The 13,925-nt window shown below is 37.9% G+C and overlaps 1 protein-coding gene across 3 annotated transcripts in view; it reads left to right on the forward strand.

Moving 5' to 3' along the window:
* Dcc (DCC netrin 1 receptor) overlaps nucleotides 1-13,925 on the forward strand; it is a 1,095,765-nt gene that overhangs the window by 759,780 nt on the left and 322,060 nt on the right. For all 3 annotated transcript variants that reach the window (XM_005372942.2, XM_005372943.2, XM_005372944.2), the window contains exon 8: nucleotides 1,914-2,070. In XM_005372942.2, coding sequence (XP_005372999.1) covers nucleotides 1,914-2,070 — 157 coding nt within the window. The remainder of the gene's footprint in view (nucleotides 1-1,913; nucleotides 2,071-13,925) is intronic.

Here is a 13,925-nt window from a genome sequence, read left to right on the forward strand (position 1 = left end):
ATCACTTTGAATGTTCTTGCTTTGATTTGTTCATGTTCATGATACTGGTATGCTGCTACTGTTCTATTTTTGTGTTTGTTTGTTTCTCATGTTCTATTCTCTTTAAAATAAAAAAAGAGATTTTGTTCTAAATACGGTGATACTTTACAAGCATTGTATAGTTGTATAATTTTCTCTTGCAGAATCCTTTCATGTAGTCTTGTTTACAAGTGGGTAATCCACTAGAACTGTTTCAATTTTTTGTCAGTTTTAGTACTGTAAAAATACATATTGTTAATATTATTTCTGTTGAAAAGTAATTGTATACAATTTATGGGTTGCAGTGTGATGTTTTGATATATTAATACCATGCAGCATTATTAAATCAAACAAATTAACATATCCATCACCCTCCTTATTAATCATCTTTCCTGGTGAGACATTTGTGATCTATTGTCTTTTATGAGAAATGTGCAATATATTATTATTGACTATAGTCACTCTTCTGAGTAGTACATTTCACAGCCTATTTCTACTTATCCAGGAACAGAAAGGAAAATATGGTATGGTCAGTTGTCTATGTGGAATCCAGTAAAACCGATCCAGAGAAGTAGAGTAGAATGACAGTGAGAGGTTAGGGGAAGGGAGAGAAAGAATGGGGAGCTATTCATCAAATGGTACAGTTTTGGGTGGACCTTCAACTCTTAATTTTGTGCTTTGAATTTTCTGTGCTTTTAAAATATATAAATAAGCTATTTTAAATTGTATCAAACACAGCATAAACAAAGGCTAAATGGAATAATATTTTGTAATAACTACTTGACTACCTGTGTGAAAAGCCGTGGCTTTGTAATGGAATGCTCGTATTTTCATTGTTTTGAGTTTTAAATTAGATCGCTCAGGTCCATATCATTTTATGTATTTCTGCTTGGTCTGCCTCTTTACTACCCTCAGTCACTATGAAATCTGTGTGTTAAAAAATAAAATTAGTTATAAATGTTCCTTAAATATCAGAAAGGGGAACCAAAACTCTTTATTTTCCTTGCCACAAATCAGAGGAGTTCACCGCTTATTAAAACAATAGAATTGCATTTTTCCAAAGAATAAAACAAAAGCAAAATAAAACTGCTTGTAAAATTTCTGTGAGATGATAACCCTTTCCTTGCTCTTCTTTGACATACAGGTTAACTTTCCCAAAATAGTTAGATTTTATATTTAACACACGTGTAGTGTATACTCTGTGTTCTAATGTCTTCCTCTAGCTCAATATGGATGCATGCATTTATTACTTTGTTTATTTTGTCATTTACTTATTATTCAGCCCCAGCCTCATGTCCCCAAAGGACTCAGAGAAATATATTGTTAATTACCTAAAATTGTTTTTGTGCTTTGATATGACTGATATTCTTGTTGTCTAAGATAATTTTAATCATCTCAATGTCATAAGCAGTATCTCTCTTGTATATTATTGAATTATATTAACAATTTTAAAGCAATGCCAGCCCGGGAATATAGCTCAGTGGCACAGCTCCTGCCTGGCAAGTGCAAGGTCCTGAGTTCTATTCCAAGTATCAAAAAAAAAAAAAAATTAGAAATATAAAAAGCAAAGACTTTCTTGGAACTCAGTAAAGGAAGGGACTCTCTAAAACTACACAAATACTGTAGCTTTTTCTTATTATCATGGATTCCATAAGTAATAAAAACTGGACAAATATGCAGTGGAATCATGTGTGTGACTCATTAGCCACATATTAAAACCAAAGGAATTTGAAAATGTCTTAAATTCCATATCCTATGCTCTTCACTGTTTTCTGCCTTCCTTTAAACCTGTGTGACAGTAACTTGGCTATGATTGCTGACAGGTCACCTCTGTCTTCTGCCTCATTCCCACTCATGGCACCAACTTCTCTGACGCCCCTCTCCTTCCTCCTTAGCGATCCCCAGCTCCAGCGTCCTCCCTTCTGCTCCCAGAGACGTGGTCCCTGTCTTGGTTTCCAGTCGCTTTGTCCGTCTCAGTTGGCGACCACCTGCCGAACCAAAAGGAAATATTCAAACCTTCACAGTCTTTTTCTCCAGAGAGGGTGACAACAGGTAGGTGCTACCAATAAATGTCAGCATAATCTGCCTTCTCTTCAGATGTGCGTGTGGGGCCGATGGCATAGAAGTCTTGAACAGGGACTTTGGAGACTGTAAAATCTCTTCTCCATCCTTCAGTCTCTACAAGGTGGAAATGTGTGGATTGTTCACAGAATCAGATTAAGTAGTCTACATACAACTTCCTTAAAAAAAGGGCAAGAATGAAATACACACTGTAAATTGTTTTTTGTTTCCTTGATTTTCAAAGTGATAAATGAAAAGGAGTATTAAACTACCCTTTAATAGAACAGGGTATAAAAACGACTCTTATGGCTGTTCCTAATCCCGGCATTGTCACTGCCTCATAACATTGACAAAACAATGATTTCTCTCAGCATCACTTCACTTTTGAACAAGGAGAAGTTAATGATACTTGCCTTGCAATTTTTTCATTAGGCTAACGTGAAATTGCAGAAAGGTCAAAGCAGACTGTCCAGTATTTGATCAAACTTATTATTTTGAATAGTATTATTAATAGGCCAAAATGAGCAGTGTATGTTGAGTTTCAAGGTTATAATCTTCTGCTTATTTTCCCCGAACATTTTCCCTTAAGATATCTCATCACATTAAGATTTTGAAATTTGATTTCTAAACCTTAGGTAGATATTGAAGAAAGTGTAATTGTGGTAGATAATGGAAGAGGTGTAATTCATGTGCTAGTCGGTTAGCATTTCAAATGTGTTTTTTCAGCACACAGTGATCTAAAGCTCACCTTGGATTCAAAGGGGGCCAGTATATAAGTTGTGTTTGTCAGAGTGGCCTAAAGTTCAAAATGCTTCAGTGTGATAATCAGGTGGTACAATATGTGATTGCAGCGATGGCAGCAATGGTTAAAATGTATCCTATTTAAGTTTCTCTTTTCCTTTTCAAAATGACTTGACTTTAAAATCAAAGGTAACACAAACACACACACACACACACACACACACACACACACACAGCCTTATGCTAAGATCATTTGTTACTGTACAGAAGAGGAAGCCATTTGTTTTAGTCTTATCTCTATAAATGCTGAACTCCATGAGCTTATGATGTTACATACATTCTTTGGAGCTCACTCAGTGTGTGCAGCTATGAAAACCAGAAGTAATATTTCTTGTCCAATCATTTCCATTTATTTGCATGCTTTTCCTGGAGGCACTTTAAATTCAACATGGCAAAGACCATACTCACTGTCTCCTCCCTAGATGTACATTTTCCTCTCCTTTTCGCTTTATGTTATTACTTCCATCCAGGTGACCAAGCAAAAGATCCAAGTCATATTTCACTCCCACCTGCTTCTCCACACATCTGCTTCTCATCCAGTCTGGTCCAGTGCACCTCTTCCCATCTCAGCCAGGCCACCTTCTTCACTCCCCTCCACCAGCATGGACTTGGGCCCTCAAAATAATCCACCTATAGTTAGCTTTTTGAAATACAGTATAAACTAGGGGTGTTCAACCTGCAGCATGTGTGCTGCAAAAGGCTGTGTATGCACTGGAGACTCTAAAAGTTTCACCGTCACTCATATAGACCATAAACTACTGCTGAAAATGTGAATTTTCTTATGTTTAACTATAATATATACATTTATATATATATATACATCTATATATATACACACACATTTTCTAAGTCTTTTGAATATAAATCTACCTCAAGGTGTACACAGTTAGACATATGGTCCCTATAACTTATAAGTCTAGATAAAAATATGCCACTTAAGTCCAAATGGCTGGAACTGAAAAGTTTCACTATTCATCAGACTTGTGACTTTTATGTCACAAATTCCTTTCAGAACACATTCAGAAAAGATAAATACTATGTCTCAAGACTGCTGTAAGAACTTAATGAGAGAATTCACCTAAAGCAATAGTGGCAAATACACAGCATGTGTGTCACAGTGGGCTGTTGGTATCATTGAAAGCTCTGCAAGGTTCCCCATGACTGACCTAAATAACTCATGGCAGTCTTTGTACGAGGCAGAGTAAAGGGGCTGAGAGTAGTATGGGCTTAGAGATAATGTGGAAAAGAGACTCACAATAAGGGGCGGGGGGTGATAAGGTGAAGAAGAGGAAAAAGAACGGGAAGAAAAAGTTACTACTTATATTTTCAAGTGAACCATGTATTTTCACAATTGCTCGTGATGTCCTGCTTATAATACCATTTTATACTTTCCTTTTCTATAGAATACTTTGTCCTTTTGCTTGTTCTTATGCTCATACATTAGTCCTGCTCAACACTAATCACTACATTATCTACGTTATCTCTATTTCAAACATCATCCTCTTGACTACTCTCCACACTTTCCCCTTCCTGTCATATTTAGATCACTTCTCATGACAAACTTTTGCTCCCACAGTGATGCACATTCTATGGATCCTATACTGTGTTCACTGTTAATATTTAATGGATAATTACTGTGAATTTTTGCCCATACTCACCAGTACAGGGCTTGGGTTGTTCCTTTCTTATTTCATCTCACTCGTTTAGCAAATACTAACTTCAGTATAGAGATCTTTGCTCTTGTTCTGTCACTCTTATAGCTGAAGACTGCTGGGGGAAAGGTAGAACACTTTACATTCACAGCTAGTAATCTCATAGTGCCTATTAATGCTGCTGGCAGTTATACACATTTCCATTGTTCTCTCTCACACAGGCTCCCAATGTACTGCATGCCTTTTCTTGTCTTCTCATACACTCAACACCATTGCCCTTTCCTGTGTTCTTCTAATTTCCTGGAAGATCAGCAGGCAGGTTCTACTAGTATTCATATCTGACTCATCTGCACAAGTGTGTCTTTAAGCATATAATCTGTCTTTACTGAAATTTCTGTAAAACTTCCTGTGCTCTAAGGTCAAACTTGCACTTTAAGCCAGATCTCATCATTTCTTGCAATGCGGAAGAACACAGGCTTAGCCATTCTCCTCTCCTACTTCAATTTCCCCTACTCAGAGGCACCATGTCTATCATATAATAACGGAGTTGTATGTTCTGTTGTAACACACTCTGCCAATTCACTTTCCTGTGCTGCTCCATTCTCTTTTTTTTTTTTTTTTGGTTTTTCTCCGGTACCGGGAACCGAACTCACGACCTTGCGCTTGCCAGGCAGGCGCTTTTGCCGCTGAGCTAAATCCCCAGCCCCGCTGCTCCATTCTCTACTGCCTTTCAAGCCAGTGTTTCCTGAATGACCCATCTTCCCTCCAGTATTTAACCCCGTATCCCAGTCATGATTTGAAATGCCACTGCAGCTGCTCTCTCATCGAGGCCGTCAATGACCTCAGGTTGCTGCACCCAATAGTCAATTCTTGGTCCTCACATTACTTGGCCAGCAGCAAGTTTTGTCACATTTGACCCAACCTTTCATGATACTCAATTTGCATTCGACTTATATTCATTTTCCTCTCCTGGTGTTGCTCCTGTGCTTATAACCATTATTTTCAGACTCTTTCACATTGAATTATCAAGCTCTCTGCTCTGTGACTATTGAATTCTTCCAGGACTCAGGCCTTGGAAATCTCTTTCCAACCATGTCATGGCTTTATATTCTACCAACGAGTTGATGTCTTCCAAATTTGTATCTCTGATCCTAAACTTTTATTTGTGCTCAGATTTCCTTCCTGAGCATCTGGAACTTAGGAAGAAAACAAAGCACTTGCTTTTCTTCTGTCTCAACATGTTCCCACCAAATATTTTTCGTACTAGAGTTTTCACTAAGCTCCTTGAAATCGTCATCTCTCTCACTAAGTAAAAAGTATTGGAATAATTCTTGTTTTATACCCTATACCAAATTCATTCATTTAAGGGGCTGGGGATTTAGCTCAGCGGCAAAGCGCCTGCCTGGCAAGCGCAAGGTCGTGAGTTCGGTTCCCGGTACCGGAGAAAAACCAAATTCATTCATTAAGTTTTATTCCCTGAATTAATGAAACAATATAATACCCGATGTTTTGCTATAAAATAATACAGAAATACTTGTTATAATTTCATATGTTGATCTAAGAGATGGCAATAAAGAGTTTTATTGTGGTATTCTAGTTTTGTATGGCTTCAATTTTCAGAAGAAAAACTAAAATCAAAAAATAAATGGAAATAGAACATATACAGGATCTATCATTACTTTCCCTTTCCTCCAGTAAGTGAACTGTTGCAGTATCCTCCAAAATCTGCTGTCACCATAGCAATTGAGTCAACCTTTAGAACTGTAGGTCAGCTCTATCTGCTTCAAACCCTCTAGTGAGTCTCTACCTCATTCAGAGAATTAGCAGAAACCCTTGCTGTCCTGGCCCCTTGCTTCCTTTATACTTTCCTTACTTATTATTCTGACTATTTTTCTGTTCATTCACACCTCTCCAGTCCTACTGGCTTTCTTGAGTTTCCAAATTTATACCTCAGGTCCTCACTGTATAGATTTGCACTTGCTGTGCAACATACCTAGAATATTCTCATGCCCAGGCATCCATGTAGATGATTCCTGAACCTCCACAAAATCTTTACTGAATTTTCATCATTTGTGGATATCTTTCCTAGTCCCTGATATTCTCTGTGCCCTTTATTAATCTTTAGCTTCTATTATTTTCTACTTACTAACTTTGCTTCCCTAAACGCCTTCCTCCCTACCAGAATATAAGCTTCATGTTTTCATACCTTTTATTCACTGAGCTATTCTGGGCACCGAGAGAAACACCTGACAGTAAACACGTAGTAAGTAATTTCAAATCAGAATTCCTTTATTTCTCCTTTATCTCCTCCATTCACCTTTATTACATGACTAACATGAAACTGCAACTTTCTGCCATATTTCATGTTTAGTTGAACACTTGTGTGTTTCCTTCTGTGAGGACTCAGACTAGGACTTCTTCCTAATTCCATGCCTGACTATCTAGCACCACGACTGGTGTTGCCGTTCTTCGATCAGAACTGATATAATCAGTGTGGTAGAGAGACAGACATGACATTCTCAATAGATATTTCCCTGCTAATAAAACAAATTGTGTTCCTGGAGAGCATGAAAAAGGTGACTGCAGTTTAGTAAAAACCTGTTTAATTTAGAAAAATAAGAGTTGATATTGAAATTTGATTCCAATCCCACTCATTTCATCTTTTCTGGCTCTCAGCTAGAGCAAATATATGCCATATGTCTCTAATCAGTGAGCTGTGATGTTTATTTGCTAGTGTAAGTTTATTTAGCTCCTTAACATTATAGCTTTTTAAAAGGTGGTGGATTTAACATTTGACTCAGATTAGCAATAGCTTTGTCAGGCAAATTACTTCAGTGCAGATTATTATTAATCTGTCTGATTGGCTAAAGATATCGATAATTCAAGTGCCACAGTTAACATTGCTTTTAAGTCCAGCTCCTGGAAGTGCTTTCATTTCATAAGTTGGATACTAGAAAATATTGCAAAAACTGAAAGCTAGATTTCGGAGTGAAGTAATTGCCTCTCAGATATCTTCTACAACCTAAAAATCATTAAACTGAAAGTGATCTCAAGATCGTAATCTAACCTGGTGCCACTTAAACATTGAGAGACTGCTACTCAGAGTAGGGAGTAAGTCTCATGCCCAAGGCCACAGAGGTAGCATCAACAATGATAGCAAGCATTTATTGAGCACTTATTCTGCTAGATATCAGGCTATGTATCTTATATATAATCTTTTGTAATCCTCAAAACAAAGCTTCGCCCATATGAGGCTTACAGTATTTCACACCTCTGTGTAACTAGTGAGTAGAATCAGATTTTAATGCAAATATGAGTCCAAATCAAGGGCTTTCTCTCCCTTGCTCCTGTAGTATATTATTATAGATGACAATTAAGTTTTTTTGATATATATAGATATATATCATGATTTGCCTGTCTATGTTTCTTTCTAATAATTTTGTGAGTTAATGGCTGATTGACCTGCATCATTTATCACCTTAAAGCACACTAGTGAATTTTTATATTCGTAAAAAATATTATCCCTTTCATCTGGTTATCTGAAAATTACTTGTGCAGTATGACAGTGCAGCAAAAAGTTCCAGGCTATGTAGCAATTCTGGCTCAGAAGTTTGAATTCTGACTCAGAATTGTATCTATTGTGTGGCCTTGGGCCAATCACTAGTGAGTTGGTTTCCTCATGTGCTATAATCATAGTACCTGGCATGTAAGTTTGGGATGAATATTAAATGAAGTTTTTAAGAAAGTGCCTGAAGTACTTGGTTTTGTTGTTTGTTGCTTTGTTTGGTTTTTGTTGTTGTTGTTGTTGTTCCCCAGTATACCAAAAGCACTCAATTCTTGTCAATTAGTGCCATGCAGAAATCATTGTATGGGCTTGAAAGTAAAATGAACGAAGGAACAGGAATTTCTTGATGCTTGTTTTGAGAGGAATTTGTTACTTTTGAAAGTCATAGCCCTTTTGATTCTCAGATAATGTCCTTATGATAATCTCCATTTTACAGAGGAGCCTTTCTCAGAAGACTGAAAAATGCTGTCTGAGAAACTACACAACTAGTAAATATTGGAGCTAGGATTTAGATGCAAGGTTCCTTGTCCTGTGATCGGTGCATATACACACAAAGTAAAAGATACTTCCTAAAAGGCTTATATATAAAATATGGTGGGAGTTCAGATGAGAGAATTAAAAGGCTTTTATGAGCATCATTCAATTTAATCCTCACAATAAATGCTGCAAGGTAGGCAGATAAGGAGCTGGTATCTTCATTTTGCAAATGAAGCAGGGAAGACTCCAAGATAGTAGCCTGATGTGTTCAAGGTCAGATACTATTTTCCTGCAGAACAAAGGCTGCACCAGGTCTTTCACCTGCAGCACTGATGCTCTCTATTGCTTTGTGCTGCCTCAGAAACCTCTGCTTGCTGCAGGATTAGAGACTGGCTTTGTATGATTGACATGGAGGATTCATTTTAGAATTCACTGTGCATTACATTTTCAACATGCTGTTTACATATTCTTTCCCCGCTCTTCAGAGTCGAAGACTCTGCTGCTGATGAAGCTTGTTACCCGTGAAGGGAAGGTATTGTGATAGAAAAAGGACAAGACTCAGAATCCATAACTCCACATTGGTCCTGCTTTCAGCTTGGCAAAGTTAGCATCACTTTCAGAGTCTCTGCTTCTCTATCCAATGTGAAGCCCTGCTCCTTTGACCTCAAAATATCCTTAGATCAGTGGGTGATAGAAATTTTATTCTTCCTATAGACTTAACGCATCTTGAAAAATAGAGCATGCCATCTGTAAATGCTGTATGTAAATGAACCCATTACTCACATAAGCAATAAATGTTAAATGTGAGTCAAATGTGACCAGCACTATGTTAGAAATAGTAGGGAATCTGCAAGTTTCTCTGGACATCATTTAGTAGTCCCGGAGGATCATCCGTGGGTGAATATATAAGTGTACACTCTGTTAAGTGTGCTCATGGAGAGGAGGATACTTCTAAGTGCAACTATATGAAGTGTGTGTGTGTGTGGTGAGAGAGAGAGAGAGAGAGAGAGAGAGAGAAAGAGATTTGTCTTGGTTGAGGTGCATGCTGAAGCAATGACTGTGACTAGAAAGTAGAGTCAGACCAGAGGTCAGCCAGGTACAGCCAGAGACCATATAACAGGCTGCCGCAAAAGTCTAACCAGAAGGTGACCATAGCTCAGATGAAGGGTGTGCCAATGGAAGGGGAACAGCAGAGATAAATTTGAGAGACACTTAGGAGGCAAAGCTGACAGAACCAGCTGATGGATTGCCCATGATTGGCGAGGGAGATGCCAAGGACAGTCAGAGGTGCCTGGTGTATTTTAGAGGAGGAGAGTGATGTAATTCTCTGAGATTAGGATACTGAAAAAGGTCCAGGTGTGGGACTGAAGACTATAAATTCAATTTCAAATATGTTACACTGGCACAACTTTACAACTTTCTAGGGCAAATGGAAAGGAGGGCCTTGACAATGAATCTGGATTTTGGAGATCAGGTCAGTGATATTGCTGAGGAATTCAGCAGCATGTACATGGCCATTGTAGTTAAAAAAAAAAGAAAAGAAGGTCAATCCCAAGAAATCAGATGAGAATCTAAAACTGTATCATATTTATCATGAAGACCAAGGCCGAACTTAATCTAAATAATTTGAAACCAAAAAATTTTCCCCATACCAGCATAGCTTTTAATTTGTTGTTGCAGTAGCTATGTTTTATAAAATTAGTTTCCTGGTTGTGTACCAGATGTTGAAATAGAGATTATACTAGGCATTTTCAAAGACCTTTCCCTAGATCTCTGCTGTTTAGAAATTCAAGAAAAAACTGAATTTTTAACTAAAATTTAGTGAAAAATACCAGAAATACCTCTGGCAAAGAAAACAATCTTCATTTCTCATTATACTTTATCTGACATTGAATCTTCTGAAGATTTCCTTGCCCTGTAAAACAGCACTGATTCCAGAATTTGTGGCTCTAGTACATTGAGGAGCATCGTATTTGGAGATTGCTGCTTCTGTAACTTTGAGCTTTATTTTAGTAAACATCACATTTCAATTTTGAAATCTTTTCATTGGTATACCATTCATGCACTCAATAAAAAAATAAAAATGATGTGATAAAAAGATGCTAAAATTGTGTCATTAAAAATAACAGTTCTTTCTGTACTAAGAAACAACGTGATTCTTCCTTGTGAAAGCAACTAATTAGGTATTTGATGCCTCAAGACAGCGTTTGTTGCTCCACTCTAAGTTGTAATAAAATGCTAACACCATGGTGCCCCGTTTCAAGACAGTATGTATTTATATGCATACTGGAGACTTGTTACAATCCACTGAGAAGCAGGATCATGTTTAATCTGTGAATTCTTATTTACTTCTGAAATACTAAAACAGAAATTCTAAATAGAGATAAAAAGCACACACAGGTGATTTTCTATTCATAGTAAAATTATTAGAGTAGGGAGGCTTTTTAGAATAGCTCTCATTCTCTTGTTTCCTCATAATGAAATCAAGACCCAAGAAGATGAAGTAGCATGCCAAAGAGGATCCACTCAATTAGGGTAGAACATGGAATCAAATCCAGTTTTCTAGGCAATTCTAGAGTCTACTCTGTGTGGCAATTTTGAGTAATTAGTCTCCTAAATCACAATTATTTATGCATTCATTTTAAAATTATAAACCTCAGTGCTTGTTCTTGAGGTTCAGAGGGTACATATGCTGACAGTAAATGAAATGTCCACTGAATATGGCTTCTCTCTTAAAATAATTCACAGTCAGGTGGAAGAGACAGACACGCCCATTAATGCAATGTCATAATTGTTCTTCTAGGGGTATGGACCAAATGCAGTGAACACACACACACATGCACAGAGAGAGAGAGAGAGAGAGAGAGAGAGAGAGAGAGAGAGAGAGACTGAGAAAATTTAGTGGTCCTGGAATTGGAGGACATTATGGTAGAAAACAGCCAGGAGGTTTCATTTGAATTGAATTCAAAGTGGATTTTATTTCAAGCAAGCTTTTGAGAAATTGAGAAGGAATTGAATCCAAAGAAGATAACTCCAGGACAATTGAAATAAAATAAGGAAAACAAAACAAGAAAGCAAGAAGAGAGAGGCAGGTAAGGGCATGGATTGGGGGGTAGGTGGCTCATTTCAGAGAAGTGTGACAAGGTTTGGGCCACACTGTAAAGGTCTCTGGATTGTCAGAAGGAAGTAAGGTTGAAATAGCTATAGGATGGTAGCCAGCAGTAGGTTTCCAGAATGGGGCTGATAGATTATTTATGTTGGAAGAAAATCTGTCAATGGAAGGTAGAAAAAGAACTAACAAAGACAAAGAACTAACAGAAACAATTACAGGGCCAGGGGTATAGCTCAGCGGCACAGTGCCTTGCTTGGTAAGCACAAGATCCTGAATTCAACTCCTGGTACCAAAAAAAAAACCAAACCAAAAAAAGCTATTATAATATACTGTAAGTGTGAACTAGAGCAGGGACTGATTCCAGAAGCAGAAAAATATAACCTGAGTAGAATTATGTGTCACTGCAGCTTATGCAAGAGTACATTCCACATCACTGTGTTTGCAGCAGAATATGTCAGTACTTAAGCATTATGCTGACTGATCTCAGCAAAGCAGAAATATTCTCTTTCGGCCAAAGTATGCACATGAAGAAAATCAGAAGATATTTTCCAAGAAACTTCAGCTAACTGTTCTTAAGCACCATAAAGTAGAACTTATAAGAAATAAAGGCTTTGTACTAACTTCTTGGGATATCCTGTAACAATCGGAGACAACAAGTTGCCTACCATTGCTTTTCAATCTGTACAAGGAGGCAGAGACCGCATATATTAGACACTTTGGATTTACAGTGAGTGAATGTACAGTGAATGGATTCTAGAAGGCACAAATGTCTTGCTTTCTTCAGACAACAGAACTGCACACCCCCAACTCAGAGTCAGGAGCACAAGAAATGAAGTGAAGAAGCTTTGTCTGACAGTAGGGTTACTCTTGCGGACCATGACTGGGTCGTGCTGATCTGAAGAGTAATTATGTCTTCAGGGCCTAAGGGGGAATTTTGCTGAGAGGCAGAAGGCTTGGGTCCCTGTGGTGTGGAAGAGGCAGAACATGCCCACATGGTAAGTGGATAGACTTCTTACTCTGGTATTCTTTCTTCAGACCTCTGTTTAGTGGGAAATTGGAGGGGCAGGGACTGGAGTGAACAGAAGGAAAACTGAATACTAACTGCTTCCACAGGGGGATGGCATGCACTGAGATGGCACATGTGAGGTGGCCTGCATCGCCCTGTTGTGGGAACAGAGAAACCCAGTATGGTCTGAGGCACCTCCCAACTCAGGCTTCACTTGATAGAAAATGATTTGCAATATTTTATTTATAGTATGTAAGGCTGCAGAGAAAACCCGAGTGCATCCTGGCGATCTTATGGGTTTATAATAGCACAAATTGTGAAGGAGGGTATGGCAGGAAATGTCATTTTCCCACGTTGCATTTGTGTCATTTAAGAACTTTGAGGTCAACCATTATGACAAAAAGAAGCTTGGCAGCAGAAGCCCAGGCACCAGTGTGGACTTGAGAAATTGCAGGGATGTGGGACTCCGAGATGAGCTTTGCTTCATGGCACCCATTAGCAAAATCCCTGTCCCTTTAAAACAACTCCTATTCTCAATAGCAAAGCTTATTCAGTAGTTCCAATTATGAGCATTCTTTTTGTTTGAACTTATCTCTCCAAATAAAATTCATCTCATAGAAAATACTTATAAAGTTTTATTGTTATTATTTTGCTGGAGCAGGATGAAAATCAGTGAAACTCTTCAATATTCTTTTCCTTCATGATTACATCATTCATTCATTCATTTATTTATTTGCATTTTTGAGACAAGGTCTCACTATGTTCAGACTGGCTTTGAACTCACTATATAGCCTTAGCTGGCCTTGAACTCACAGCAGTCTTCCTGTCTCAGCCTCCTGTGTGCTGGGATTATAGGTGTATGCCACCACATCCAGCGCTTATTCCTCTTATTAACTTCTCAGATGCTTGGTGGTAAATGCTTTGGGACAACTCCTATTTTTGGAGTCAGGAGCATTTATTTCTTATGATGTGGCAGGATTTTATTATAATAATAAAATAATAGCAGCAGTCACTGATACAGAAGATTCCATATAGCTTACCAGGTGCTTTGCCTTCTTCTGCCTTGGGTGGTTTGTGTGCAGTATCTCATTTAATTCTTTCAGATTCTATGAAGTAAACACATTTATAGCACCTATTTTATATTTGCAGAATCTGGGGTTCCAATAGTGTAATAGGAAGGCCAAAAACTAACTATTCCACGATCTTATTTAGGGCTGAATTTACTCCATGGTC

This window comes from Chinchilla lanigera, unplaced genomic scaffold (assembly GCF_000276665.1).
Source record: "Chinchilla lanigera isolate Chin_1 unplaced genomic scaffold, ChiLan1.0 scaffold00001, whole genome shotgun sequence".
Taxonomy (NCBI): Eukaryota; Metazoa; Chordata; class Mammalia; order Rodentia; family Chinchillidae; genus Chinchilla; species Chinchilla lanigera.